At 39.5% G+C, this 25,680-nt stretch overlaps 5 protein-coding genes across 14 annotated transcripts; 2 read left to right on the top strand and 3 right to left on the bottom strand.

The window, feature by feature from the left end:
• Nucleotides 1–196: 196 nt before the first annotated feature.
• On the top strand, nt 197–16,838 carry LOC107268925. 3 transcript variants are annotated; one of them, XM_025086177.1, is made up of 9 exons: nt 198–633; nt 755–999; nt 2,425–2,640; nt 3,008–3,248; nt 9,109–9,329; nt 10,280–10,443; nt 13,788–13,879; nt 15,583–15,775; nt 15,858–16,838. In XM_025086177.1, the coding sequence occupies exons 2-9, from the start codon at nt 791–793 to the stop codon at nt 16,091–16,093; spliced, it is 1,572 nt and encodes a 523-aa protein (XP_024941945.1). In that variant the 5' UTR covers nt 198–633; nt 755–790; the 3' UTR covers nt 16,094–16,838. The 3 variants fall into 3 exon arrangements, with proteins under 3 accessions (XP_024941946.1, XP_024941945.1, XP_015597677.1); XM_025086178.1 differs by having other exon boundaries at nt 197–999; nt 15,583–15,762; nt 15,858–16,050; XM_015742191.2 differs by having other exon boundaries at nt 198–999.
• On the bottom strand, nt 4,044–7,772 carry LOC107268926 (voltage-dependent anion-selective channel protein 2). 3 transcript variants are annotated; one of them, XM_025086190.1, is made up of 5 exons: nt 7,253–7,370; nt 5,378–5,993; nt 4,791–5,016; nt 4,520–4,729; nt 4,044–4,449 (listed from the first exon to the last, which is right to left on the bottom strand). In XM_025086190.1, exons 2-5 carry the CDS (start codon nt 5,537–5,539, stop codon nt 4,184–4,186), a joined length of 864 nt encoding a protein of 287 aa, XP_024941958.1. In that variant the 5' UTR covers nt 5,540–5,993; nt 7,253–7,370; the 3' UTR covers nt 4,044–4,183. The 3 variants fall into 3 exon arrangements, with proteins under 3 accessions (XP_024941958.1, XP_015597679.2, XP_024941957.1); XM_015742193.2 differs by lacking the exon at nt 7,253–7,370 and having other exon boundaries at nt 5,378–6,455; XM_025086189.1 differs by lacking the exon at nt 5,378–5,993 and having other exon boundaries at nt 4,520–5,016; nt 7,253–7,772.
• Nucleotides 16,839–17,837: 999 nt separating the features above from the next.
• LOC112494524 (small proline-rich protein 2H-like) lies at nt 17,838–19,172 on the bottom strand. Of its 2 annotated transcripts, none has more exons than XM_025086193.1 (4): nt 18,910–19,172; nt 18,603–18,850; nt 18,287–18,494; nt 17,838–18,106 (listed from the first exon to the last, which is right to left on the bottom strand). In XM_025086193.1, the coding sequence occupies exons 1-3, from the start codon at nt 18,972–18,974 to the stop codon at nt 18,481–18,483; spliced, it is 327 nt and encodes a 108-aa protein (XP_024941961.1). In that variant the 5' UTR covers nt 18,975–19,172; the 3' UTR covers nt 17,838–18,106; nt 18,287–18,480. The 2 variants fall into 2 exon arrangements, with proteins under 2 accessions (XP_024941961.1, XP_024941960.1); XM_025086192.1 differs by having other exon boundaries at nt 18,906–19,040.
• On the bottom strand, nt 18,940–22,187 carry LOC107268923 (peptidylprolyl isomerase domain and WD repeat-containing protein 1). Of its 3 annotated transcripts, XM_015742190.2 has the most exons (10): nt 21,661–22,007; nt 21,289–21,391; nt 21,028–21,224; nt 20,746–20,939; nt 20,337–20,674; nt 20,074–20,263; nt 19,697–20,000; nt 19,425–19,606; nt 19,211–19,358; nt 18,940–19,055 (listed from the first exon to the last, which is right to left on the bottom strand). In XM_015742190.2, exons 1-9 carry the CDS (start codon nt 21,761–21,763, stop codon nt 19,215–19,217), a joined length of 1,755 nt encoding a protein of 584 aa, XP_015597676.1. In that variant the 5' UTR covers nt 21,764–22,007; the 3' UTR covers nt 18,940–19,055; nt 19,211–19,214. The 3 variants fall into 3 exon arrangements, with proteins under 3 accessions (XP_015597676.1, XP_024941935.1, XP_015597675.1); XM_025086167.1 differs by lacking the exon at nt 21,661–22,007 and adding an exon at nt 22,169–22,187 and having other exon boundaries at nt 19,425–20,000; XM_015742189.2 differs by having other exon boundaries at nt 19,425–20,000; nt 21,661–22,006.
• Nucleotides 22,188–22,557: 370 nt separating this feature from the next.
• Nucleotides 22,558–25,423, top strand: LOC107268922 (CCHC-type zinc finger protein CG3800). Of its 3 annotated transcripts, none has more exons than XM_015742185.2 (3): nt 22,558–22,756; nt 24,639–24,892; nt 25,109–25,423. In XM_015742185.2, exons 2-3 carry the CDS (start codon nt 24,650–24,652, stop codon nt 25,328–25,330), a joined length of 465 nt encoding a protein of 154 aa, XP_015597671.1. In that variant the 5' UTR covers nt 22,558–22,756; nt 24,639–24,649; the 3' UTR covers nt 25,331–25,423. The 3 variants fall into 3 exon arrangements, with proteins under 3 accessions (XP_015597671.1, XP_015597673.1, XP_015597672.1); XM_015742187.2 differs by lacking the exon at nt 22,558–22,756 and adding an exon at nt 23,043–23,173; XM_015742186.2 differs by lacking the exon at nt 22,558–22,756 and adding an exon at nt 23,865–24,133.
• Nucleotides 25,424–25,680: the final 257 nt, after the last annotated feature.

Genomic DNA, 25,680 nt, shown 5'->3' with positions numbered 1-25,680 from the left:
GCCAAACATATTGGTTCAACAGCATCATTCCATCTGCATGGAATGTAAACCTGCTACTGTACTCCAAAAGTTATTGCCTACCTACTCACTGAATGAGGTTTAGAAGCTGGGAAAACAGGGAGGAGAGTAAGTTGCGCGTGCGCCCTTGTGCCCTTATCGTGTACCGTGAGCTTTGGAAGCGCAGTACTCTCTGTGCTTAAGCTCAGTTCTCTGCAGGGTGATCTGCGGGACAGACGTAACATGTCGTCGAGCGACAAACGCCGATTAATAACTTTCAAAAAAGTTTATCTTGTCAATTAAAACAACGTTAATTATACTGAACTCCAACATCCCCTGGGATTCAGTAAAGAACACAGTACAAACCCTTGCTGAAGCATTTAGAATATTTCAATGCTAATCAACTGTGGCAATTAAAGCTGTTCCTAATAACTGTTTACCAGGGGGATATAAGTTTCGTTTAATAAAAAAAATAATTGAAGGAAATATTTATCAGTGTATAACTACCGTACATAGTGTTTGCGTCTTAACGTGTACTTGACGAAAAAAGAAGCAGGAATCGTTAATTCGTGAACGGTGAATTATTTTCTAGTTTCTGATCCTGACCAAGGCTGCAGTGATTGTTTCTGTCTCGAGGTTTTTCTATCTTTTGCTTTTCATAATTTGTTCTTTGTCTACCTGATTCCTGCACAAAGAATATTCACTGACTCACCTACCTGCTGGACTCATTTTATTTTATGACGGTTCTGATGAACAGACACAGTTGAGGATTGGGTGGGATTATTGCCTGTCTATGGCAACATCAGCGGTACCGAGGTACCATCAAAACGGTACCACAGCGAGCACCAGTGGTGATACCATCAATCCTACCAATGACGTAGTTCAGCCAATGATCACTTGCCCGCCGAGTAATTTTCCGGATAAGTTTCAAGACTTCTTTGCCGCTCTTACAGAAGACGTGGACGACCTTCCCAGTATGCTGGAGGACAAGCTTATACCCAGGTGAAGTTCAATCAAATTAAAATTGAAGTCCCCCTTATAGTTTACCCCTTATTGGTAATAACCGTCCTGGAGTGATATACCCTGACCATATTGCGTTGAGTCCCTGTCTCGTGGGATCCAGAACAATTTTCGTTATTGTGGAAGTTTTACTCTATATTCTTATAAATAGGGTTATTCAGGAATATTGCACCAGGTGAAGTTAGCTCGTTCAAATAATTTCTACGGTAGAGGTAGAAATAGAAGGAGATGCAAAATGAAAAAAAAGTAGTGATGCAATGCTTCTGAGTAGTTCTGTATATGTCATATGCATATACATATATATATACATTTAACATGTATGTATGTGTGTATATATAGTATACATATCATCCCATGTGTCGCTGGGAATATTCTCTGACGTCCCGACACTCCGGGACGCTGTACAGATTTTCTTGTCATTTTCTTGTCATTTTTTATTTCTCTCATTTTGTTCTTGTTTCACTAAAGATTTTCTTTTTCTGCGATGTAAGATCAGTAGAGGTACTCGTATTATTTTCATTTTTCTTACCTTTCTCTCATGCTCTCACCGTGCTGAAGAGCCATCGACATACGCGAACCCCCGCAGTAAAGTAAATAACAATAATTTTTCTGGCGAACAGCCAGAATCGTCTCTTCAGAGGATTTCTCATATTTTTCCCTTTTTCAATTATTTATCCTACAGCTTTTTTTTCCCACCTCGAATTTCTGTCCTAAAGTCAATAATATTTAGATAGAGAAGCAGTCGAGTATAAAAATCAAATGGATTCGCTAATTTCAGTTTATACGTTTCAGTTATAACTTTATACGCTAGTAAATTAGATCTTTAGCATATGGTAAATAAGTTCCACTCAAGTATAGAGCAGCTTAATACCAATCGAATGGTTTTCATTGTTTACTCCGATCTGATTCATGACTTTGTATCGAAACACGCAACCCTCTTTGGAAATCTGATCATCTTCCGGAACAACGGAGAGTCATCTTCGCCTTTTCATAAGCCAGAGAAAGATAACTGTTAAGAAAAGAGAAAGAAAAAAAAAGAAAATACGATAGGTTTACGGGAAACTGATTTTTAAATTTCCCGCCACTTTTATGTATACCCAATAGCAATGCGACAAGCTTCATGCTCGTCAAACACATTACCCCCCTTCAGTCTCATTAGCTTACAGTTAATATTGATTGAAAAATAAGAGCAAACTAAAAGCCTTCATCAAATATTGCAGTAATCTGAATTTATTTCTTAGCCACTATAACCTGAAAACTTGGCAGTTATTCTTGTATTTTACTTGAATTCATTCATCTTTTTCTTTGGCGTCAAAACGTAACTGGCCAAAAATAAAGTACCTATTTATTGATCGACAATGAATACCGCGTTGTATTGATTGGTTTGTTTTTTTTCCTACGCTCCAGAAAACAAGATAATTCTGGCACAGACTCACGTGGCCGAAGATGGAGTAAACGAGCCTTTCAAAGACGCAGTAGCGAGGTCGAGGTACATCTTCACAGGAACTCCCTATCAACCGGAGGTCAAGTTCCGTTGTTTCCGGATAGCAGGAAGTCACCAGGTACCTCACGAAGACGTAGTTCCAGCATTGCCGTCGCCAGACCAACGCCCGATTTGCATCGGTGTGTAATTAGACGTTTTTTTGACAGTTCTCAATATTAATGATGCTGTTAAAAGCATCGAATATGATATACCTTATAATTTTTTGAATTTACTATACCAGCCGTGAGAGCGAGGGAGACATACTTATGAGCGTTCATGGGGATAAGCGAGAGACAGTCGTATACCGGTAGCTCTGTTAAATTTATATGGCAGATTCGAAAAAGTATATCGGCCATGTTTCCTTTGAGATGACACTCTACCGTCGTCTCTCTCTTGCGCGTGTAAACAACCATAAGTCCCTCTCGCTCCCATTTGCAGCGACTATATACAATATTCATAAGAACTTTGGAACGTCTTTGTTAACTGCTTTGTATATAAAATTGGCAGGTTTTTGCAAACGGAAACTGGTCCTTGGGGACATCTGTCACCTGCGCCACGCAGTCCTAGCAGAACTTCTGCCGTAAGTCCTGGAGCGACATCCTCGACGTGTCATCTAAGTCCTGGAACGAGTCCTGGGGGACCTAGTCCAACGAGCCCTGTTGGATCAGCTTCTGGTTCCAGGGGCTTACCATCGCAAAGACAATACCGGTCTAGAACGAGTAGTATGCCTGCTGTACCACGACACAGGGTGAGTTCATTCTTTATTTAATTAGAATTAATGACATAAGTCAATCATATCATGAAGTCACAGGATCATTGACTACCGCTTGGTACTTTGATTGAAGATTAATCGTTGATTCGAATTCTGTTATATTCCTGATTCTGTCAGTTCAGACACCAGTGTTCCAGAGGAATGGAAACCGTGAGAGGGTTTAGTCCAGCTGATATTTTTTTATCAGAGACATACCATATCAGAGACTTCAGCCACTGCATGGAATTACATATATAGCAAATACGTTTGGATTTTTAATCACTCCTGGTAACTCACTGACACACCCATGGAAAATCCGAAGTCTCGCAACGGTCCCTACTTATTTCTTTCAACCGGCTAGCGATAAACCTAACGGATATATTGTTATCCTGTGCGAATGCGACATTCAGGTATCGGATCTGCTAGAATTATGATTACGGAAAGAAAGAAATAAGGCAAAAGCGTCGCAAATGCGTTCCTCAATGAAATCGAAGGAAGGAATGGTATTGAAAAAGAAAGCGTAACGCACGTCGGCTGCCCTGAATAAATGTAACGAAGGTAGAACGATATTGTCGACAGTAAAGAGAAGCGAGGACAATGGAGAATACGTCAGGGGCGACAAGACTGAGAAGAAAGAGAAGGAAGAGAATGAAATATTCACAAGATGCAAAGTATATCAGACCATGATTATCTCTATTGCAGGGTTTTCTACGTTTTTGCTGTACATTTTTATCCAATGGAAAGAAAGAGAACGACAGTACAGCCACGCATTTACAGTGTCGCTTGCTCTTACGTTTCTTTGTTCTGAAGCCAAATGTATTTTCTTTTTTTTCATTTTTTTTTTTCTATAAATAACGTGACAATGCTTCGAGGTCTCACCGTTGACTTTGTCGAGCATGCATACCTTCAGGTCTTCGAAGAATTCATCTGGTTTAGGCCTCAAGATCCAGCGAGAGACCCACCTTGTGTCCTCCCGTTTTTATCTTCTTCAGATCGACGTTGAACGAAAGCGTCAATGCAATTCCTTCGTACAGCTGCTGTCGTAGACTCGTACCAAGCTGCAGATCCTTGTTGAATTTGCATCGCACTGTAGAATTCTCTTGGAGTATGTATTTTGCACCAATTCCAAGTGTCCATAAATTGACGCTGTCATTTTTGGCACTGACTCCATCCAAGACTGCTTCCCATTGGTCGTTGACTTGAAATTGAATATGTCAATTTTACTATGTAAATTCTTGGATTTCAATATAGTACAATAATTTGTGTACCTTTGCAATATATGGACAATCCACATTCATACGGTATGTTGTTGCACCTCGCATGAAGTCGAATATCGTCACTGCCAAATTCCAATGCCAGATCATTTTTGGTCATTTTGTTTTTAGACGAATCGTACTGGGCCTGATAACCAATCAGAATGTCTTTCCACGCGTAAACAATGCTACCGGATATCGTGGAGATCTTGTCGAAAGTATGACCTGTGATTGGAGGAATTTTATTGATGCTGGTCCTTCGAACAGTATCAATGTGCAAACTCACTATATCCGCAATTCGTGTGAATTTGGTTCTTCGCGTAACTGCTCGACACATTGACACTACCGTTGGAACTTTCCGGATTGTAATTGACGCCCAACACAATGGCCATACCGTTAAGAATCGTTTTTTCCACGTCATACTCAGCAGCGAGTGTACCGTCCTTGGACCATTTTTGACGCAATACACAATAATTTGGTACCTTGTAGCTGGATATTGTATGACCACTAGACTGTGTACGTGTCATAAAGTCAATTAATAGCACATATCATTAGAAGTACACATATGACAAAAGTCAAGCAATGCTACTGCCAATTGTATACAATATTTCGAAATTTTTCTTAAAACAAATATAATTTCTATATTTCCTTAGAATGAATAATTATCGATATTATCTGCCCCAGTGTATTTGACTTCTAGTTGATCAGTCAGTCAATCACTCATGTGTGTAATTACTTAAGTCACATCGATTTCCTAAAACTCGTTAGATCGATCACTATTCTTTCCTGAATTAGATTCTTAGTGGCCAGCACCCGTTCGCCCACTGTATACCATTCCCCTAATGTTTTGCTCAATAGCTACAAGAAACTCACTTTACTTTCGTCGAAATTCATTACGTATTCACTTCCCACGTTAAGATTTCCATTATTTTTCGTTTTTACCCCAAATCTCATGAGAGACTTGCCGTAGTGATAACCCGTTCTGATAACGTCCCTGGCACTCTTACCAATGTCGGTAAAGGGTGGTGTTGTCATTGCGATACGCCCTGGTTCAATCGTCGGGACAAAATCACAGATCGATTCTATTCTTGCATCCAATAGATAATTTTACACTGCTATCAATTAATATTGTTAATCAATACAGTAGCGACATATCCAAATATATCTTTGAAGTTGACACTGGTCCTTGTGTCGGATAAAAATGTTTTATTCTTCTATAGTCATTCGGTTTTACGTCGGTCGCGAGATTAGTTTTCACGGTTAATTTAACGCTCTGAATTTGGCCGCGAAACAAATGGAGGATGGTCGGTCGATCGATATCGAGTGACTGACAGGTGGTATTACGTAAGCGGGTAGTTCATCCGACAGCTTCTCTTCGAGCGATCTTTGTTCATCGTGGATGTTGATCTACGTGGTGTATTGTTCCATATAGTGCAAGGGTTGAAGGGGGTAGTATAGGTCAGAGAAGTTGTAGAGTAGAGAGGGTAGTCTGTTTATTTAATAAGACGAAGATAAAGATAACAATAAAATGATGGCAGGTATAGTGCTCGTGGAGGTAAATTTTAACATTAGAAAGACGGGAGCTTAGTATATACCTATATTGCCTGAAAGCAGTCAAAATGACTGCATTGTGAAAAAATAACTAATGCGCAAAGAAATTTGTTTAACAGTAATTTTTAATATATTTTATATCACTTACAGTCATATAACAAGTTATTAATAAGTATTAACAATAAAAAAAAAAAAAATAAAAAGTCGACACGTGCGCAGGCGTATCGATTAGAGTATGAGATCATACTACGTTGCAGCGCGTTCAAAGGGAACAAAGCGCGTGGCCAGGCCTGGCATAAAGATTCGAATAACAAGTACGAATAACAATAACTTTAGTTTTTGAACAACTGCAATTTATCAAGTAGATGTCGAAATCGACAATTTATCATGCACTTGTATGTTATCCACGTTGTATGTTATATTCCACTCCAGAGCCGAACTGGTCTTTTCCAAGCAGTCAAAATGACTGCTTTTCGGCAATATAGGTATAATCCACATATATATACCGGAAGTGAAGGAGGGGGGGGGGCACAACAATGATTAATTAACCCATTTATATGTTGTAGAAAAAGTCACAAAATTATAAGAAGCTGTGTCATTATTTAAATAATTATTTTTTTAATTGAAATTCAAAAGCAGTCAAAATGACTTGCTTAGGCAATCTAGTGTTAAATAATTTTATCACCAGCATTAACGCGGTCGTACGTAAAAGCAAAAATTGTCAGAACGATTAAAACTTATTTTTAAAAAGGTCTGACCCTAATTTTTTAACTAACCCAGGAATTAAAGGGAAGAAAAATGTATGACTTTAACGGATACATATATCAGGATTCATGTCGACCCTAATCCGCACTTGCCAGTCTGCAACACGGTGGCCTTAATTGCACTGATGATTATGAAAGTGGCCTAAGCCACAAATATGGAAAAAATTGAGTTAATCGTTAAAAAAAGATATTTTTTTTTCATATACACAAACGTAAGAACTTAAAAAAAAAGTGACATGCCACTTACATAATCACCGGCAGAATTATATGTATTTGATCTCGTTAATCCTTTAAGAGGACCGCCATTTTGTTAGTCGTATCGGAGATTGTTTAATCTGGCCAGAATATAATTATTCCAATCAACGGAAACGAATTTTTATCAATTTAACGCTGATCTTATCAATAGATACAGCCAGTGATCTGATATACATACGTGGAAAAAAAATATCGTTCATATACATGATATTTCTGCACGCCACCGTTTCCTTCTTCATTGTTAACATTAGAATAATCTAATCGCATCACTAAGTGCTCACAGGACATTTTTTAACCTGAAAATGGCAACTTTCTATCCGACGATAAAGACCGATAAACATATGTGCATTATGTTAAAGCTGTATCCATATGCGTTTATTGAGAGTATGTTCGCTTAATATAATGTATACGCTGCGATACGCATTAGTATTTTCATTGGTTATTGCGTGCTTTAATTGGATTCCTAAGAATGCCTGAGTCATTCTGTCCCTATTATCATGTACATACTTGCACGCAGCTATTGTCAACAGACACGCAGTTCTATGGCGTGGAAAATTGCAAGGCTTTTGTCCTGTACAATGTTTCTCTATTGGGTCGATCGAGTAATTACGTTGTTTTCCCTTCTCTTCTCCGCGCAGAACGGTAATTGTCAGGTTTCAAACGTGTCGTGAATGTAAAAGTGTCGTCGTCTTCAATGCAGGCTTTCCATTGGATCGTTGCAGTTTCTGGAAGTATCTTCTGCGCCAATCCGGTCGCGCCCTTTCGAGAGGTTAGGCTAACGTCGTTAATTATTCTTATTCGTGCTTAACCCAGAATCTATCAGTGAACACTAAGATTAATCGAACTATCGGGATTGACTAAACTCTCGTAGACAGAAGTTCTTGCGTATCCTGGATCCGTTTTCCCTGGTGATGGATTAGCTGAGAAATACAGGCAGAGATACGGAGTTCGATACAAGTGAATTTATTAATGTCATTTGGAACTCGGATGAAGACGTCAACGAGATTGAGTACATTCTTAATACGATACACATATGGTATATATATATAGGAAGTCTATAGACACTGTAACTATGTTTATTGGCTGTATTAACCCTTTGGCTACATTTGACGTATCGGTACGTCATATATTTGTTTGGGCAAAGACGCACATGACGTTCTGATACGTCGTTGAAACTGAGACGAGGTAAGCTATCTCAATATTATGTAGAAGTATACATATAAAATGAATAATACGAAATAAATTAATTCTTGCATAAAGTTTACTATTCTTACTTGCCCACAAAATTAAATATCCTCCAAATGCAAACAAATTTTCAAATAAATGTGTACCCAAAGGGTTAAGGAGGTACTGTCGAAACTACCTACTTGACTTTTCACGTTTGAAACTTTTATAGGTTATAAATTAAACAATTCTGAACTCAGTTGCAAAATTTGAAGGTCGCTCACCGACGAAAATGTTAAGAAAAGTAATATTAAAAACGAAATTTTATACATATATGGACTCAAAGGTCAGAGAAATTGAATTTCGACTTTAGATGAGAAACTGACATATTTAAAGTGAACTTTGAAGGGAAAAATGGTATACTACGGATTCGTGAATTCTTCAGGATACGATACATACCATAAAAAAGTGACTTTACCGGCTGTTCGAAAGAGTAATTGCAAATTAAATTAGAAATTCATCGGGAGAGACCCGATAGATAATTAAATAAAAGTCAACAGAGCGTATGATTTTTAAATATATTTGTGCAAATGAGCTAATTTCACAAAGATAAACACCTACAAACAAATTTCTATACTTAATGTGAATAATTTCGTAGAAAGTTCGGTTTGTTTTAATCGATTTATGGAATTGATTCGATAGTTGATCATTTGACTAGCATGCATCGACAGGACCTTCTTAATAGCTGGTAAGAGTAATTATCAATCTATATTGAAACGCCGATATTTGCGATCCCGTCCTTTCTGCTAACGACGGAATGATATTTGTCGCTTTTATTTTTGCTAATTTTTTTTATTCCTTTACATTCAGCCGATGCTAGCTGACACAAAGCGCAATGGTGTCTTTGGCACAGAGGAGAATGACGTCCCTGAGGACGGCGTCGAGTATTACAGGCTTCGCTCTTTCTCGATAACCGCTAATGGCGTCTTCAATTTGGGGGATTCTCTGAGAAGCCGACGCAGTAGGAGCATCAATAGCGTTACATCGTCCGGAACGAGTTGTAGCAGTACGAGGGAAGCCAGATTATTGAGGTGATGCTTGTGATATACATATATAGTATACAGAGTATACTATAATATACATACGTAAAGTAGATTACATAACCTAGCAAAGCTGAAAGAATATTCTCAAATTCCATTGGCGGAAATGGATTCGGATATGTCGATCCGCAGAAAATAATCGTTTAAATTTGTCCCTGTGACATATTACAGTTTTATTGGGTCTTAGTTGAGAAAGCTTGAATTTACACAAAGGGTAATGGAGGTACGAAAATAAAAATATTTTTTATCTATCTTGACAACACGTTGCGTTTCGACGCTTCATATGATCATCTGAGAAATGAAAAATTATTTGATCTAGATTCTATCTGTTTTCCATACTCACTGTCATTGGATATTCCTTTTATAACTTTCCTCTACGATTCGTATGTATAGCATGTAATATAAATATAATATGTATATTACACAAATATATGCCTATTATAATTGCGTGGAGAGTAGTCTGATGTCATTTTGAAGAATCTTGAAATTGCTTGTTTTTACTTCTCTTGGTTTTACATTACCATTTTTTGGCGTCTTTCGTTGATCTTGATATAAAGTGAAGGGAAAGTAAAAAAAATCTTATCATGCCGTATCACAGAGAATCAAAAGGCACAGCTGTATGAAAATGCCAAGAGCTCCAGCAACGCCGAAGACGTAGTACAAGCGACTCCTTTACAGTGGATGTCTGACGTGATAAGAAAAAAATAAGCAAATGGAAAAAATTAGTTTTCCATAGAAATATATCTGTCATTATCACGTGTACACAGTGATGAGATTTTTTCTTCAATGATCTCATAATCCATGGTATCTATACATGTGTGATAAGAGGCTAATTCACGCTCTGAAACACACTGGGGTGTCTCGGCTTCTTTTTTCGCGGTAAACGCTAATGGTACTGAAATCTTTTTTTAATTTTTTTTTTCTTATGTTTCAATTCGAAGCTCAGCCTTCCAGCTTTCCGGCACTGAGGGCGAGGAGGAAGCGAGTGACGGTCGAGTGGCCACTTATAAGGTTGGCATGCTTGGTGCCTCCGGGGTCGGAAAAACTGCCCTCACTGCTCAGTTCACAACCAGCGAATATATTTGTGCCTATGACGCGTCTTTAGGTGAGTTTAACACTCGTCGTTGAGATTTCTCCCAGTTTGGTGTATATCCTTGGCCGATTTCTATTTAAGGGTACATTCCGTAATTGAACCACGGTTGCGGTAATCAAATATCAGCCAATAGCATCTTGGTTGAATGACTAAACAAGATTGCGCGGGACTGTTGGTCTTTGGGTGTACTCCATTAATTCGGTTCACTTTTTACTTGAAGTTCCCTTATGATCGGAATTCTCGATTTGGAGAAATTGGATAAACTTGAATTACGGTATTCTGTCGGGGGATTGTGGTTAGGTGATAAAAAGGCGGGAAAGTTCAAATGTCTTTTTGAAACTCGTCGGAACGTTGCATTCCGCTTAAAAGAGTTCACTCGTAATTCATCTCATCAGCTTTAGTTTACGTGAAAATTTGTTTAATTAAAGCGGTGGTTCTCGTCGGCCTTTTCTTTGCGACTGCGAGATCAAAGAGATCGAGATCAAGACCAATAGTCGTTCGCCTTGAGGAGTCTGAAATTTCATTACCATATCCCGGTTGCCGTTTCACCATTAGATCAATAGAATCAATAGAAATTTGTTTGATGCGTTGTATATCCTCATTCTTCAATGCTAGGTTTAAGTGTGTCTCTTGTTTTTATTATTACTCATACGTAAGTAGAAATAATATTTTTTCTTCACAATCTCAACCATAAAGAAAGATAAAAATAAGATGAAAAATATGAATAAAAGTTGAATAAAAATGTGGAAAGTAACCAGATGTAATCGGCGCTTGCTGAGAGGACGAATAATAACTGGGAATACTTATCACAGCAATGTAATTTCTTGCGATTTTCGTAGAAACTTCTTCAGGTGTTGATAAAGTAAGGGAAACAAGAGCAGACAGAACAAGACGGACTAATGAGAAAAGAAAATAAATGAGTGCCCAAAGTTGTCTTTTGACAAAATTAATTTAATTGAGTTCCTATACGAGAAACGTACGCTTGTTGCGCAGAAGCAAAGAAACTTAAGGAGAAACTGATGGAAGAGAGAAGGTATAGACAAAAAAATGAACAAGAAAGTACAAAGCAGAAAAAAAGTGACTTTCTCACCATGAAGTGTCAAATATATGTAAGATGTAGAGTGAAAAAGAAATCAAGTGGCGTCAGGTGGTACGCAGTTTATCGGGTCAGTGAATTTGAATAGCTTGAAGCGCCATTTTATATAAACGATGGTTCAAGGAGGAGAAAGGACTGGGATAAGAAAAAGTCCAAAATTTATTTATCCACTGTTAATATTTGACCGATCAGTCAATCCACCCTATTTATTTTTTAAAAATTATTCCTCTACCTCTTTCCTCCGTGCTTATGTCTTATCCAAAATGTTTTTTTTTTTTTTCATTTTCTCATAATTTTTTTTTTAGTTACACGATCATCCATTTACGATTTGGAGATTGGACAACCAAACGCCACACAAAGCAATCGATAAAATACTTCCACCCACATTGGCTGAGAAACTGGAGTATCTTAAGTACGCTCGTTATTGCGTATAATCAATAACTCTCGTTATTTCGAGAATAGATACATTCTGATGAGAATATAAGTCATGGAGTAAAATGTAATAGATATCGATGTAATGGATAATAGCATAGAATACATCAGACGCTTTTATTATATTCTTTGCAAAATGAAAATTTGGTCAGTGTCAAGGGTGACGGTTAGTGTACGAAGAATAGAAATACGAATTGTTGGGTCTGTTTGAACGGTGGGATAAACTGATTCTAATCGGTAGAGAACTTATAGAGTTCCGGAATTCATGGAAATACGATAGGACACTGATACTGGATACAACATGGAGAGAACATAATCTTGAAAGTTTATTTTGCTCATCAAAAGCTTCGTCGCTCCTTTCGTAACAAGTTCGAAATTCCTTCTTCTGTTTTAAAATCACGGTTAAGTAATTGCCCGTATTCGGTTACCATAGGAACGATAGGATGAGTAATAGTACTTTGCGATACAAGTGCGAGAAAGCGAACTTTATAAGCAGGCGGTGAAGTTGGTCACGGTGAAGCCACACACGAGCAACACAACGGCACGAGCCGAAGGCGAGTGTTGCTTGTTTTACGAGTGCGGCGAGTGTGACGAACTTCACGAACTGCGTATAATGTTCGCTTTATTGTACCGGTATTCGCATAATATTTTATGTAACTCATGCATGAAAAACGCGGGCCGATTTGCGCATGCGCAGCATTTTTATCGTATCCATAGATATAAAGCGCCACTTTTGCCAGACTTCGGAGGCACGAAAAGTAGTGTTTTTCATGCACGAGTTACATAAAGTTAATTTTTTAACCCGAATTCGATTAAAACTTGGCTCCATATTTAAAATTACTTGATGAAATTCATTCGCTTGGTGTTTCATTATCAGGCTGTGAAGAGCAACTTTTTTCTACTTATCATTGTCGCTTTATAAGAGAAATATTTCAATCAGCTTTATATTCCCTGACTAACGCTAGGTTGATAATTTATTTTATAAACTTGATATTCAAACAAGCTTTTATTGGCGTCAAAATGGACTGGAGCATAATATGGTATTTTTCGTAGATTCAATTCTGTCTTGGATAAACATGTACGTATGTGATTCGTAAGAAATTATGATTCTCAGCGCTGTTTAGCTTGTGCGACGATCAAACTCGTTGAGCAATGACAATAGCGTTCCTTACAGTTTTGACTTGGTCCAAGTCTCATTGTCACTGGTCAATGAGTTTATGATCATTGTTCAAGTTTACCCCGCGCCGTTTACGTTACAAAAGGAAACACCGTCGTCTACATGGGTCTGCGAGGCCCGGCTAGAGATCTATGTATAGGTTCATTCCATGTGGCTTAAAAATATTAAGGACTTATCTGGGAATTATCGCATTCAGGGACCATTTTAGGAGTGGCTAATGTGAGTAAAATATTCAGATTTGAAAATGCTCCGGCCCTCTGTGATACCCAACGTAGACGGCTCTGGGTTAAACCATACCCGAATCTGTAACTGTTCATATGAGTCACCCTCTACATACTTCTAGTTAGGTTAGCTATTCATTGTAATATCCCCAACTTAGCGTGAATCGACTTCTGAGGTAATACCGCGAGAGAAATACAGAATATAGCATTCGACGTACCTAGAAATATATGTTTATATATAGAAAATTGGAGGTTGTTTACCCTGGATACGTGATTAATATAGATTATCCCTTCGCAGAATCCACACAGCAACCATTCGAAATTAATTCAAAGTGCGTGGAATATTTCGCTTTGAATCTTCACAACCAAGTGAAACATTCGGATTTTCGGTTTCTGGTGGATCACCCTGTACATATGTATATTTTTGCAGATGAGGAATACGGACAGAAAACCGTTTCTGTGATGGTCGACGGCCAAGAGACGGAATTGGAGATTATCGATCATCCGGCATCAGAGATATCGGTGAGTATTTCGAGAGACGTTTGCCCTGACTGAGGTAAAGTTTTCGGTGGCGTTTCAATTTGGACGAAACCGTTATAACCGTTCCAAGAATCATATGACGACTTTAGCTAAACTTTTTATGTACAATTACACTGCGCGTAGGGCAATTCTTTAGCAAGTTATGGACCTAATATGTATTACAGTTAGACGTGACAAAAAGGCGAAACTCGCGGAAAAACTCAAACACCCACGTGGCGTGTATTTGGACGTGTAAGGGTCGAAGAACAAACTAGGAGGAGAAACATGTCCCCTGGAGAAATGTCGAACAAGAGGCAATCAGAAGAGACGAGGTGGCATTTTGGTTATCATGAGAGAAAGTTCTGTAGAACAAAAGAAAATGATAAATAGATGACGGTGCTGCCACTCTCGGGAGATTATGAAGATAGAATTAAAAGTGTTGGAAGAAACTTTTCGATCCCTTCGTAAGAGAGAGATTCTCTCCATTTTCATCATCATTTTCTTCGTTGGAAGACAGTCGGAATATTCTTCTTTTTCTTTTGCCTTTCCCAGGTCCCTTTGTAATTTTTCTTCTTTCCTTCTTTTCTTGCCGTCACTCCGTTCGTCTTCCCTTTACTTTCAACGTTAAGACGGTCGCCTGCCAACCTTCATACAGATTCTTCGTGGTTGCTCGCCAACGTCTCCGCTGGTCGTGAAATGTGTGCCCTCTTCACTTGATCAGAATGAAAGTACACAGATTCTGATGGCGTTGTCTGGTCGAGGAAGAACTTTGGTTCTGTTTTCTTTTCCTTTTTGTACATTAATTTTCACTTTCCGTTTATCCGTTAAAAGGTCCGTACGTGTTTTCCTTTAATTCTTTGCTCCATAACTGCTCAGGCTATGCTTACTTTAATGGCTGCGTCCTTTTTTGCCAGGAAGCATCGTGCCAGGAAATAATAATTGTCGATTTTCCACCGTTACTGTTATTAAATAAGGCTAGTTCTTTCTCGGTCTCGTTTCACCTCGCTTTGCATCAGTAGAAAATTTATGAACGTTCTTTGCCATCAAACATTCTCGAGCGACTTAGAAAATTCATTATTCAAATAACGAGCAGACGCTGCTCTTACACATTTATTTAGTAGCTTTTTCTTTTACCTTTGTTCAAGTACGACAGAATGTCGTCTGTTTCATCCAGAAAGAAAACAAATAAGGAAAAAACTCAGATCTTGCTCTATGCATAAAGGAAGTTTAGGGACAAGTACAAAATTGCTGTGTGATTACTACTGATAACAACTCATCAATATTTTATATTGTGTAACTTCATTTGTTCCTTTCTTCTCCTATAAAAGCAAAACCATGTTTCTTATATTTAGCAATTTATGGTCGTCATTCGATTTGATTGATTATCAATTAATTCTAATAATAATCTTAGGATCAACATACTGATCAGGATGAACTGAAGTGATAAGAAAGCCAATCTAGGCTTGATTTTAATCAATTAAATATGTCGCCATATAACATCCCCTTACGCGTCCTTATGTCACGCAATTCGATTACGGTTAATTTCCAACAATAATTGACAATCGCTTTTAATTGAATGCCTGTGGGATCTTCCGGACTGATAACACAGAGAAAAAATGACGCCCATTATCGAAACCGAAAATAAAAGTTTCTATCAAGGAGCAATAAGGATACAATATATATTAATTAATTGTATTCTTTCCGAGGTCGAGACTTTCTGCTCCACCTACAATCCGGACGTCTACGTCGTCGTTTATTCCGTCGTGGATCGCAGAAGTCTGAAAATAGCTGAAGAGACGCTCCTCTACCTGTGGAAGAGCGACTACATGGCTAACCATGGTGTCATCCTCGTTGGCAACAAGGTGGACCTAGAAAGGAAACGAGAGGTACCACTGATTGGTCAGTGTTCCGTAATCTTTTTATCAATTGATACACTTTTAATTGCTTGGTCAAATTTAAAATTGCATCCCTCTTTCAACAGTCGGTCGCCGACTGGCCAACAATTGTCGCTGTAAATTCATAGAAACTTCATCCGGATTGGCGCATCACGTGGACGAATTACTCGTTGGGATACTCGCTCAGATTAAGCTGAATCCACAACGCGATAGGGACCAGGCGACGCGACGACGACGTAGCAAGCATCGACGAAGGATCCTCAAGCACTTATTGGGTATCAAGAGGAAAACCAAGAGCTGCGAGAATCTTTTCGTTCTCTAACTTTACATACTACAGAGTATTATTACATTGCGTACGCGCCCACGGTACAGATCGTTTCATAGATACCTTTATCGAACTGTAAATACGTCATTTATCCATTTCTTTGATATCGTAGATTATAAGTCTAGTAACGTTTGTATACAGGGTGTCGCAGCATCCTCTCAATTATTCATAATAATTCGTGACACCCTGTAGCATGCTATATATATATATATATCATTGAATATCACTAATTTATCGGTTTTTATCATAATCCCGCGAAACTCGCGGCGAATCTTGTATAGAACCTTGCAATGCTAGGAATTGTATTAACTTATGAAATATTACGCAGGACGTTGTGCCCTTACAATTTTCTCATTCACAAACATACATTTCTTTATTCGAACGCGTACTCACTTTTACATCCTAACGTCGTTATTATTCGTAAGAACTTGGTATATATTGTCGCGAATCGATAACTTGCTTCAGCGAGGAGACAACTTTTTTTTTAACTTTTTAGTGTCATCTCTAATGTCTCTGACAAATGGCGTGTTCTCACGGCGACGTCACGTTGATTTGAAACAACAGGAATATATATATATATATCTGCGTGTCCATTAAGATATCCACAATGGCGGAACAATAACAGGACGTCATAAGCCGACTGAAAGATTACATTATGGCGCGTCCAATTGAATGGGACCTAATAGTTATAATAACAAAAGATAATGTATTAAACATAATTCGTCTATGTCAAATTTAATTTGTCGCTTCGAGGTCAAACGGGCTGAGGGCTGACGTCCGAAACCTGCACGAACGTGTACGGGTCCGTCGAAGCTTCTGGAAGGCTTACCGGGGTGGGGGGCAAGGGGCTTTCTCAAAACGTCGAGCGAGAGGACCGTCGGCTCTGGGAGCGAACCTTCCCGACTTAGCATGGACACGAACCGTCGAAGCTTCCAGAATGTTCTAGAAGGTTCTAGAATGTTCTAGAAGGTTCTCGATCGTGCGTAATTCCCGGAATCGAGCGCAAAATTCCCGGAATGTGACGCAAAATTCCCGGAATCGAGCAAAAATTCTTGGAATCGAGGGGTCTTGGTGACGTCACTTCCGGAAATCGTAGAGCTCACGACGGCAACTTAGCACGGACACCCACCTTCGAAGGTTCTGGAGTGTCGGTATATGTCGGTTACAGGTCTCCTGGTCCAGAACTCCCAAACTTATACTACTGCTGTTTATATCGCGTCGACGTTACAACGTATTTGTAATGGATCTCGTATACAGTTGACAGCGATCATTATACTTGAGAGTACCTCGTTGTCGACGTTGTACGTTTTTACGCGAATCGAAATAGAAGGAAAAAGATAAATAAAAGTAAATTGACACGTGACCAAGAAACTTTCATAGGATTAATGCTTTTCGACCTTTTGCAATGAAATGTCATCGGTAGTCCCTGTTGTTTTTAACGATATCTCGTTAGATTTCTTGCAGCTTCCGTTCGAGACTTCGCTGTTACGAAAATAGATTGAGAGTCGTACTCGATGATCGATTGTAATCGGAGACACATGATTACGGCTAATTAGGCATTGTTCCCTGGGGCGTGATCTCCTTCTCTTATTGTACGAGGCACGTCGTCGTCGTCGTTTCTAGAGAGGCTTTTCTTCTCCCGGACTACTTGACCTCCCTTGGGATATCTGCAATCCTGACTCGCCGAGCTTGGCTTTCGTAAGCCTCCTGAGTCCTAATGAGAGTCTTCTGGATAGACCCGTATGGCATTCTGCTTTTATAAATTTTCTTTTCTTTGCTTAGGCTCGGATTCGCCTACATAAATTTAAACTTAGCTAAGTAATAAGTATTTTGATCAGTCGCATGTGCGATACTTGAGCCCCCATTAAAGTTTATTTGATTTTGGTGAACTCGGACTTTACAAATTGTGTAGAACTCTTATTTAATAAAGTGTAATAACATTTGTCCATTGAGCCAAATCTTGTTAGTGTTTCTTCTTTAATTATTGCATTTGTTTGGATGAGTTTGGGGCTGAATGAAGGAAAAAAAATGTCAGCTATTGTTCAGCGGTCGGTTTCATTGATTGTGAAGTTTAAGAATTCCTTGGAAGTAATTTATAAAGGTATACTTTTATATGCGAGATAAGCTTGGATTATTATACGGTGATTTTCTAAGCGAATTCTATTTTTAGACAGGGAGGATTAGGCTTACCTGAGACACAGCTTTCATCCCCATTTTCATACATTCGTTCTTTCAATTTAATGGAAATCTGAGAATTCCCATTGGATCTTTGGCGGTTATCACGTAAAATTTTATTCGGTGAATCAGTTAATTCACAATGCTCTCATGCAGCTTTTGTTGTAGGAAGATGATTCCAATTATCTTTTGGTGGAGATGGTGGATATCTAACAATATGAACCTGAAGCAATATTAGATTGTGAATGTCAAACGAAGAAGTATTTATGTTGCACTATAATCAGTAAAGTTTTCAAATAGGATTGTGTCCCATGCTGGGTCGAAATTTTACTTGGATAACACGGAAGTGGATAGCGTGGTGGACAACATGGAGGAGGTGGTCGTGGTGGTGGTGGGCATTTTGGTGGTGGCGGTGCTGGTAGAGGACAAGGACAACATGGTCCAGCAACTATTGGAGGTGCACAAGGTGGTGGAGGACAGCAGACTGGTCGACGCGGTGGCAGAATACAAGGGACTTCCTGGATTCTTGGTGGTAACATTATACAGCATGATGGCGGTGGTGGAACCTTTGGACACTTGCTGCACGGATGAAAGAGTTAAGAATGTCTTTTATTTGAAAGAAAAAAATCTGTACCAGCAATCGATAGAGCATATTAAATATTTCAATTCCTCCATTTTGTTCCAGCAATCTTGTCCTCCACATCTTGATCTATTACTACACATGGTGCTTCTTGAAATTGTCTTTCCTTTGAAGTGTCTAACTGATACTAATAATTTTGAATTTCTTTTTTCATCGTCACGTCACAAGGCCATTCAGGTTTCCATGTCACAGCGTGTGAATTTTGTCCGAAAAAAAAAAAAACGACAATCGCCTTTGAGAACAAAGAGAAATAAAAGACAGTTTTTTTAAAATAAAAATTTAAGTATTTATTCAATTACGTTTCTACTTTACAGTAATGCTAACTATCCTTATGTCATCGTAGGGTTTGTCGGTTTTAGGATTTGTCTTGACCTGACTGATATTCTGGACGACCTCCATTCCTCTGACCACCCTGCCAAACACTGTGTGCTTGTTGTCCAACCAGGGCTGAAAATAAATGCATCTTTAACATCCCGTTGCAGACCTTCACCAAATTCAAAGTGTCATACCTACCGTAGGTGTTAAGGTAATGAAGAACTGGCTGCCATTGGTGTTAGGACCAGCGTTCGCCATACTTAGTGTGTAAGGTCGATCATGTTTTAAATTTGACCTGAATTCATCCTCGAATTCACCACCCCATATACTTTCACCGCCGGTGCCAGTTCCGGTAGGGTCCCCAGTTTGTATCATGAAGCCTTTGATAACACGGTGAAATATATGTCCATTATAGTAGCCATTTTTAGAGTGAACGCAAAAGTTCTCAACGGTTTTAGGAACGTCCTTGCCAAAAAGATTGACGTGGATGTCGCCGAGAGCCGTGTGAATGACCGCAGTGTCGTAAATCTTCTGCATGTTCGTAGCCTCCGTGGAAGATATGATGTCTTCCTTAGATGGCTTCTCGTTGAAGACGTCTCTGTCACACTCCTGACTCTTGGTGTCCTCAGGTTCGCGTCTGGTGAACATGTAGAAACGGTTTTTCTTGTGGGCTGTACAGAAGAGTGTCGGGTCTGGTCGATTCATTTCCATTGTTGGGTTTTCCGAAGCTTCCATTTCTACTGTTACTGCAGCTGTTGTTTTTCTTGCTTTGCCCTAATATTAAGAATTCATTTTTTTCATGACTTAGTCTGGACACAGATAAAGGATGTTGGATGGTGATTAGTACCTGAAATAGAGCTAGTTGCATCGGCCGGATATTTTCTGGTTTTCCCATTATTCTTATACAGCGGTTCGTGTAGAGATTCACAAGCTTCACTCCTAACATTGTACTGTAAAGGATCATATAGCCGGATTCATCGAATATGATGTTTCCGAGGTTTGTTTCTGTTTTATCCAACTCCCTCTCTACTGCCATTCTGTTAAATTATAGAAAATTTATATCGGATTGTTTAGGATAACACATTTATGTAATACCAAGTATCAGAATACCTTCGACCAAACTCCATGTTCGGGAGTTGTTGAGTTGTTTGCTGGAGTTCTGTGAATCTTTGGAGTGTCTCATCGAACACTCTATAAAGCTTTCCAGTGAGGAAATTGAAGACCCTCACTTTTCTATCTCCGCTAAGAGATGCAAATCTCTTTCCATCTGGTGACACTGCCAGACCACAGGGATATGTTCTGTTCTTTGCAAATTCAAACAGATCCGTATCTAATTTCGACTCAAATGATACACATTTTGGGAATTTATATTCTGTTTTTGGACCAGTCCAGTATTCCAGAATTCCTGCCTTGTCGACGGATATACAAGTCTCGTATGTAGGATTGTACTGCAGAGTAAAGAAATATGTTATAAAGAAGGTAATCAAATTACTTGTCAATTACAATGAAGGTATCTTACTCTCATAACTATAACTGGATTTGTATGAAGTTTCTCAAAAACATGTAGTGGTATAGCTGTTCCTTGGCCATCGTAAATGTATATCTTATTTGTATCTTCATCGGAGACTGCCAAAGCAGATATTGCATCCCCAGGTGAAAATACCCATTCAGCACACAATGGGACATAATCGAGTTTCATCATATTAATCATATCTAATTAAAACAAATGGGAGTAGCAATATAGATGGCAATAAATAAATAATTTTGAAACAATTAGGTCAATTAGATAGTAGATATTTACCAAAATTAACAACGTCAAAAACTTTAATACTCTTGTCTAAACTGACTGTACATGCATAAGCCCCATTACAGCTTGCACTCATAGCACGTATGGCCATTAAATGTGCTCGAAAATGCTTCACAAATTCAATGAGTTCTTCTTGCTTCTTCCAAAACTTCACATGTCCATCACAGCTTCCGGTAATGATGAAATTTGTTCTGCAGAGAAAGTAATAAATTTACAAATATATATCAGCCAAAAATATTTCTATAAAATACTTACTTTGTTACTAAAACTTGTGTGATGACATCTCTGTGCATGTATGATTTTTCATAGCATTCACAGCATGGCAAATTATCCAAGTACACTTGCTCGTACTCCAAAACTACAAAATAAAGATTCCCATAAGAAACAAACAAATAAATATAATTTATAATAAGTAATCAATAAAACCAGAAAATTCTTAGTAATGAAATCAATTCAACAGTGCCAATACTTTTATTTATTTGATTATACATTCTAACATCAATGTATACTGAAAAAAATATGAAACAAGCAAGTACAATGTATACCAAAACATTTGCATTTATTATGATCCCATTATTATAAAATCAATTAATTATCCTGAATCATGTGTAGGTTACTCGAATAAACCTTTTTGCTTTTTTTGAGGAGCTGCCTCTGAGGGCAGTGGCCCGACCCATCCATCCTCCGCGTCGTTTTCCTCGTGTTCCCGCTTATTACACGTGCTTTCCATCACGATTATTTCCTTAGGATTATAGTAAATCAGAGTAGGGTGAACAACAAATAGAAGAAAGAATGAATTCCTTATTTAAAACGAGTAGTGAAAATGACAGTATTTTGTGACGGTAAACCGTAGCAAGCGAATTCATGAGTAAGCCCGGCATCGGATAGCTAAAAAAGACGTTAGCGATCGATGGAATATAGAACGACTCCAGCATTCTGCAACGTATTCATAATAAGCGACGGAAGTCAGACCGACGCCATTGCAATTTACTAAAAAAAAAAAAAGAAAGCCGACAAGATCGACCCTCGCAGATACAATATAAAGAAGAGCAAGGGATAAGAGTACATGAAAACATTAGTAACAGCATCCAAGCCAGAAAAGAATTATTGTAAGAGAATTATTCCAACTGAAAACCTCATCGATTTTGTCAACATCCGTGACGCATTGTTCACCATTGTCGTTTGTAACGATGAAATACATACTTGCCCTTACGGCATTCCCGGCAACTTCATTCTGCATCGAACTCATTCTCCGATTGGCTGAGAAATTTGATAAACGCAACCACGCCAGTATCCGACCAATCCTAGCAAAGACCGGTCATCAGAGCAATGATTTTCTCAGTACATCCAACGGCATTTCTCGTACAATAAAACCCATAGATAATTAAAATAATAACCTTATAATATATTACTAATAATCGAATATTTGTTTGCCCAAATAATCAGTTTCTTCCTGCTAAAACTATCACATTTAGTGTCTGAATTGGCCGTGCAGTTCGTGGGGGAGGTGGCGTTCATTGTTGCAGCGTGAGTTTGGCGGGTAGCACAGCGACGATTGGCCGGTCTTCGCTCCCATAGTCAATGGTCGCCGCAGCCGTCCGGTCAAGCATCGGCTCGAGTTTTCCAAGGAAAAACACTGTTTCCCGCGAGCCCATCGTGTCAAGAGTTCACCAGAGAACAACGTGAGGAGCATATCCATACGAAAACGCAAGGTGTAACGAAGGTGAGTGAAATAAACTGTAAAATCAGTTAAAATCATTGTGGGGCACTACGGTAAGGCGACTCACCGCGGACCGCTGTACGGTTCCACACGTGGTCAGAGTATTCTGTAGCTGGTTTTGCCCTATTGTACAAGGATATACCGCGTAAGAATCACGATTCAGGTGATAGGAATAACCCGGGATCATCGACTGGGACTCGGGCGTCCCTGTGATCGGTGCGAGGCGTCGCGGCTTTTTCGCAGAAAAAAAACGCCGTCTACGGCGTCATTCTCGGATGCCATCTTCGCGCCGTGGCGTACGTGCGTGCTAACGCAAAGTGGGGGCCTCAGCCACGTTGCTTCTACCTTTTGATATTATATCCATCTTCGATTCATTGTCTTTGACCTCAGTTTATACATTATTTTCGACATCGTCAATTTGTGAGACTTCTTTTATTTTCGTATATCCGTAGTACTACTCTTCTTCCCTTTACTACATTTAGTCTACTCGTTCCTCATTCTGCTTCGATTGTCCTCAATGGTTTGTTGCACTGATGGGACGCTTTGCGAAACGCATGCTATCCTCCATATATCCCTGCTGTGAGAACGTGGACCGATGCCATTTTTATTCCTCGTTCACTCTGCCCTTATGTGACCTGTGAGTTGCTAGTTAATCAGGCAGGGCTTCTCTAGTTTTACCAAGATTTCCAGTATTATGGATACGTATATATATGCCTATATACATATATATATACATACGTATATATATATTTACTTATTTTTCCCCCTTTTTCAATAGTAAATCACTGACCCCTCCTTCCTTGATTCTCCCTCCCTTTCTCTATCTCTCCATCTCTCTCATTCTCTCAGTTGCTCCTTCATTATCGGCTACGCTTTACGTATGTACTATTCTGTGGCTATATGCATTTGCTCTTTTACGTATAGCTTATCTTCCACCATTCTACTACCTCGTTTACTGGTACTTCAGCTCTATTTTCCTGTTTTCGTCCGTGGTGCGAAGCTTCCTGTATTGTACGATTATATAGCGAAATGCGTCGGTCCTTTACCTTTGATAAATGGCCAACGTGAAACGAAGGAAAAATTTGTGATGTGCATCCATTTTTGTCAGTCCGCCGGTCGGCTAAGTTGACGGCGGATGGTACTGAAGTATTTTGTTGATCGCAGATGAATATTTGTGTGGACGGTGACGATGCAAATTTTATTATAAATGCTGAGGAAGGGAGAAAAAGGAGTTGTGTAGTTGTTGCTTTGGAATTTCTGACTTGGTCAAGAAGTGTGAATGTGTTGTTTAAAGATAGTGACGTTATAATTACACAAATTCTCATGACTGGTGCTCTTATCGGGTGTGCAACTCTTGGATTATCTGGTAACGTCAAGAGGGTATAAGAAATACAAATATTCTTAATAATGATTTGATGGCTTGAGTTTATTGGAAACATGTTGGGATACTTGTTTGTGAGTGATGCGAAGATATCATTGTGTCTTCTGTTGGGACGATGGTTAAGATGTGAATTTATGTGGCTCGCAAAAATGAGTCTAGATGCTGCTGTTACACTTCTCTTCTTATCCCAGTAATGGCAAAGCCCACCTTTCTATTTCTATATTAGTCACAAGGCTGAGCTGTCACAGGAATTTCTCCAGCTTTCTCCTTGCAGTATTTTTTAGCACCGTCTTGCTCTTATATATTCGTTTTGCTCTGTTATCCTTTGCTGTGTCTTTGTTTCTTTAAATTAGTTGAGAAAAAAGTCCAAAATTTTGCACTTGTATATGAATCCACGATAATGATCCTTGTCTCCAAATACACGTCCTTTGAACAATCAAGGACAATTAAAATATAATAATCCCAATGTAGCAATCGAATAAACTCAACAAATTGTGATTACAGGTCGATAGAAAATGAGTTCGAGCGTGTGCTATAAATGTAACCGGATGGGTCACTTCGCAAGGGAGTGTCCTCAGGGTGGTGCTGGCGGCGGACGAGGAGACCGTGGACGTGATCGTGACGGTGGCTTTGGACGCGGTCGCGAGAAGTGCTTCAAGTGCAACCAATATGGACACTTCGCACGTGAGTGCAAGGAGGACCAGGACCTCTGCTATCGTTGCAACGGCGTGGGTCACATTGCAAAAGACTGCCAGCAGGTAAGCTCACTGATGCAAACCACATCATACCTCCTAACAGCTACACCTCAGTCATAAAAACCACAAAATATCCTCATCGATGAGTGCTCCATCACCACATCCTATCCTCACTGCCAGTCCACGCGGTGCATCCACAACACGTCAAGGATGCTTCATCCCCTTCACTTATCGTTGCTGGCTGATTAACCAAGTGGCTTGCACCACCTTTCCACCTAGGGGCCCGAGCTGAGTTGTTACAACTGTAACAAGACGGGTCATATCGCGCGCAGCTGCCCGGAGGGCAACGACACTGGGCGCTTCTCATCGCAGAGCTGCTACACTTGCAACAAGGCTGGCCACATCGCACGCAACTGTCCTGAGGCCGTCGGCAAGACCTGCTACGTCTGCGGCAAGCCCGGCCACATCAGCCGCGACTGCGACCAGGACGACAGGAAGTAGGAGACGACCGGAAGCTGTGCCGCTCGCTTAACGATAACGATAAGCCGTTTACCGTCGCGTGCGCCATTACCGGGGATTGTAGCTAGGTAGGGATGAACGGTCGTATGTCTTCTCGTCGACGCGTATAATCGCCAAAGACGTGCTGCGCCACGGTCGTTCGGATTCCCATCTTTCCATGCCCAATTCCCGAAAAGCAAAAAAATATATTATACCCAATATCACACCCACCACCCATTCACCGACAACCAAACAAACAACACCCTGACTCCCATTTCCCTCTTTCCTTCGTATGTAACCTTATAAGTACCACCAAATCCTTCTCCGGCATCTACCCCCCCCCCCCCCCAAAT

Source organism: Cephus cinctus, unplaced genomic scaffold (assembly GCF_000341935.2).
Source record: "Cephus cinctus unplaced genomic scaffold, Ccin1 Ccin1_scaffold0596, whole genome shotgun sequence".
NCBI lineage: Eukaryota > Metazoa > Arthropoda > Insecta > Hymenoptera > Cephidae > Cephus > Cephus cinctus.
This window is presented reverse-complemented; position numbering and strand designations above follow the sequence as displayed.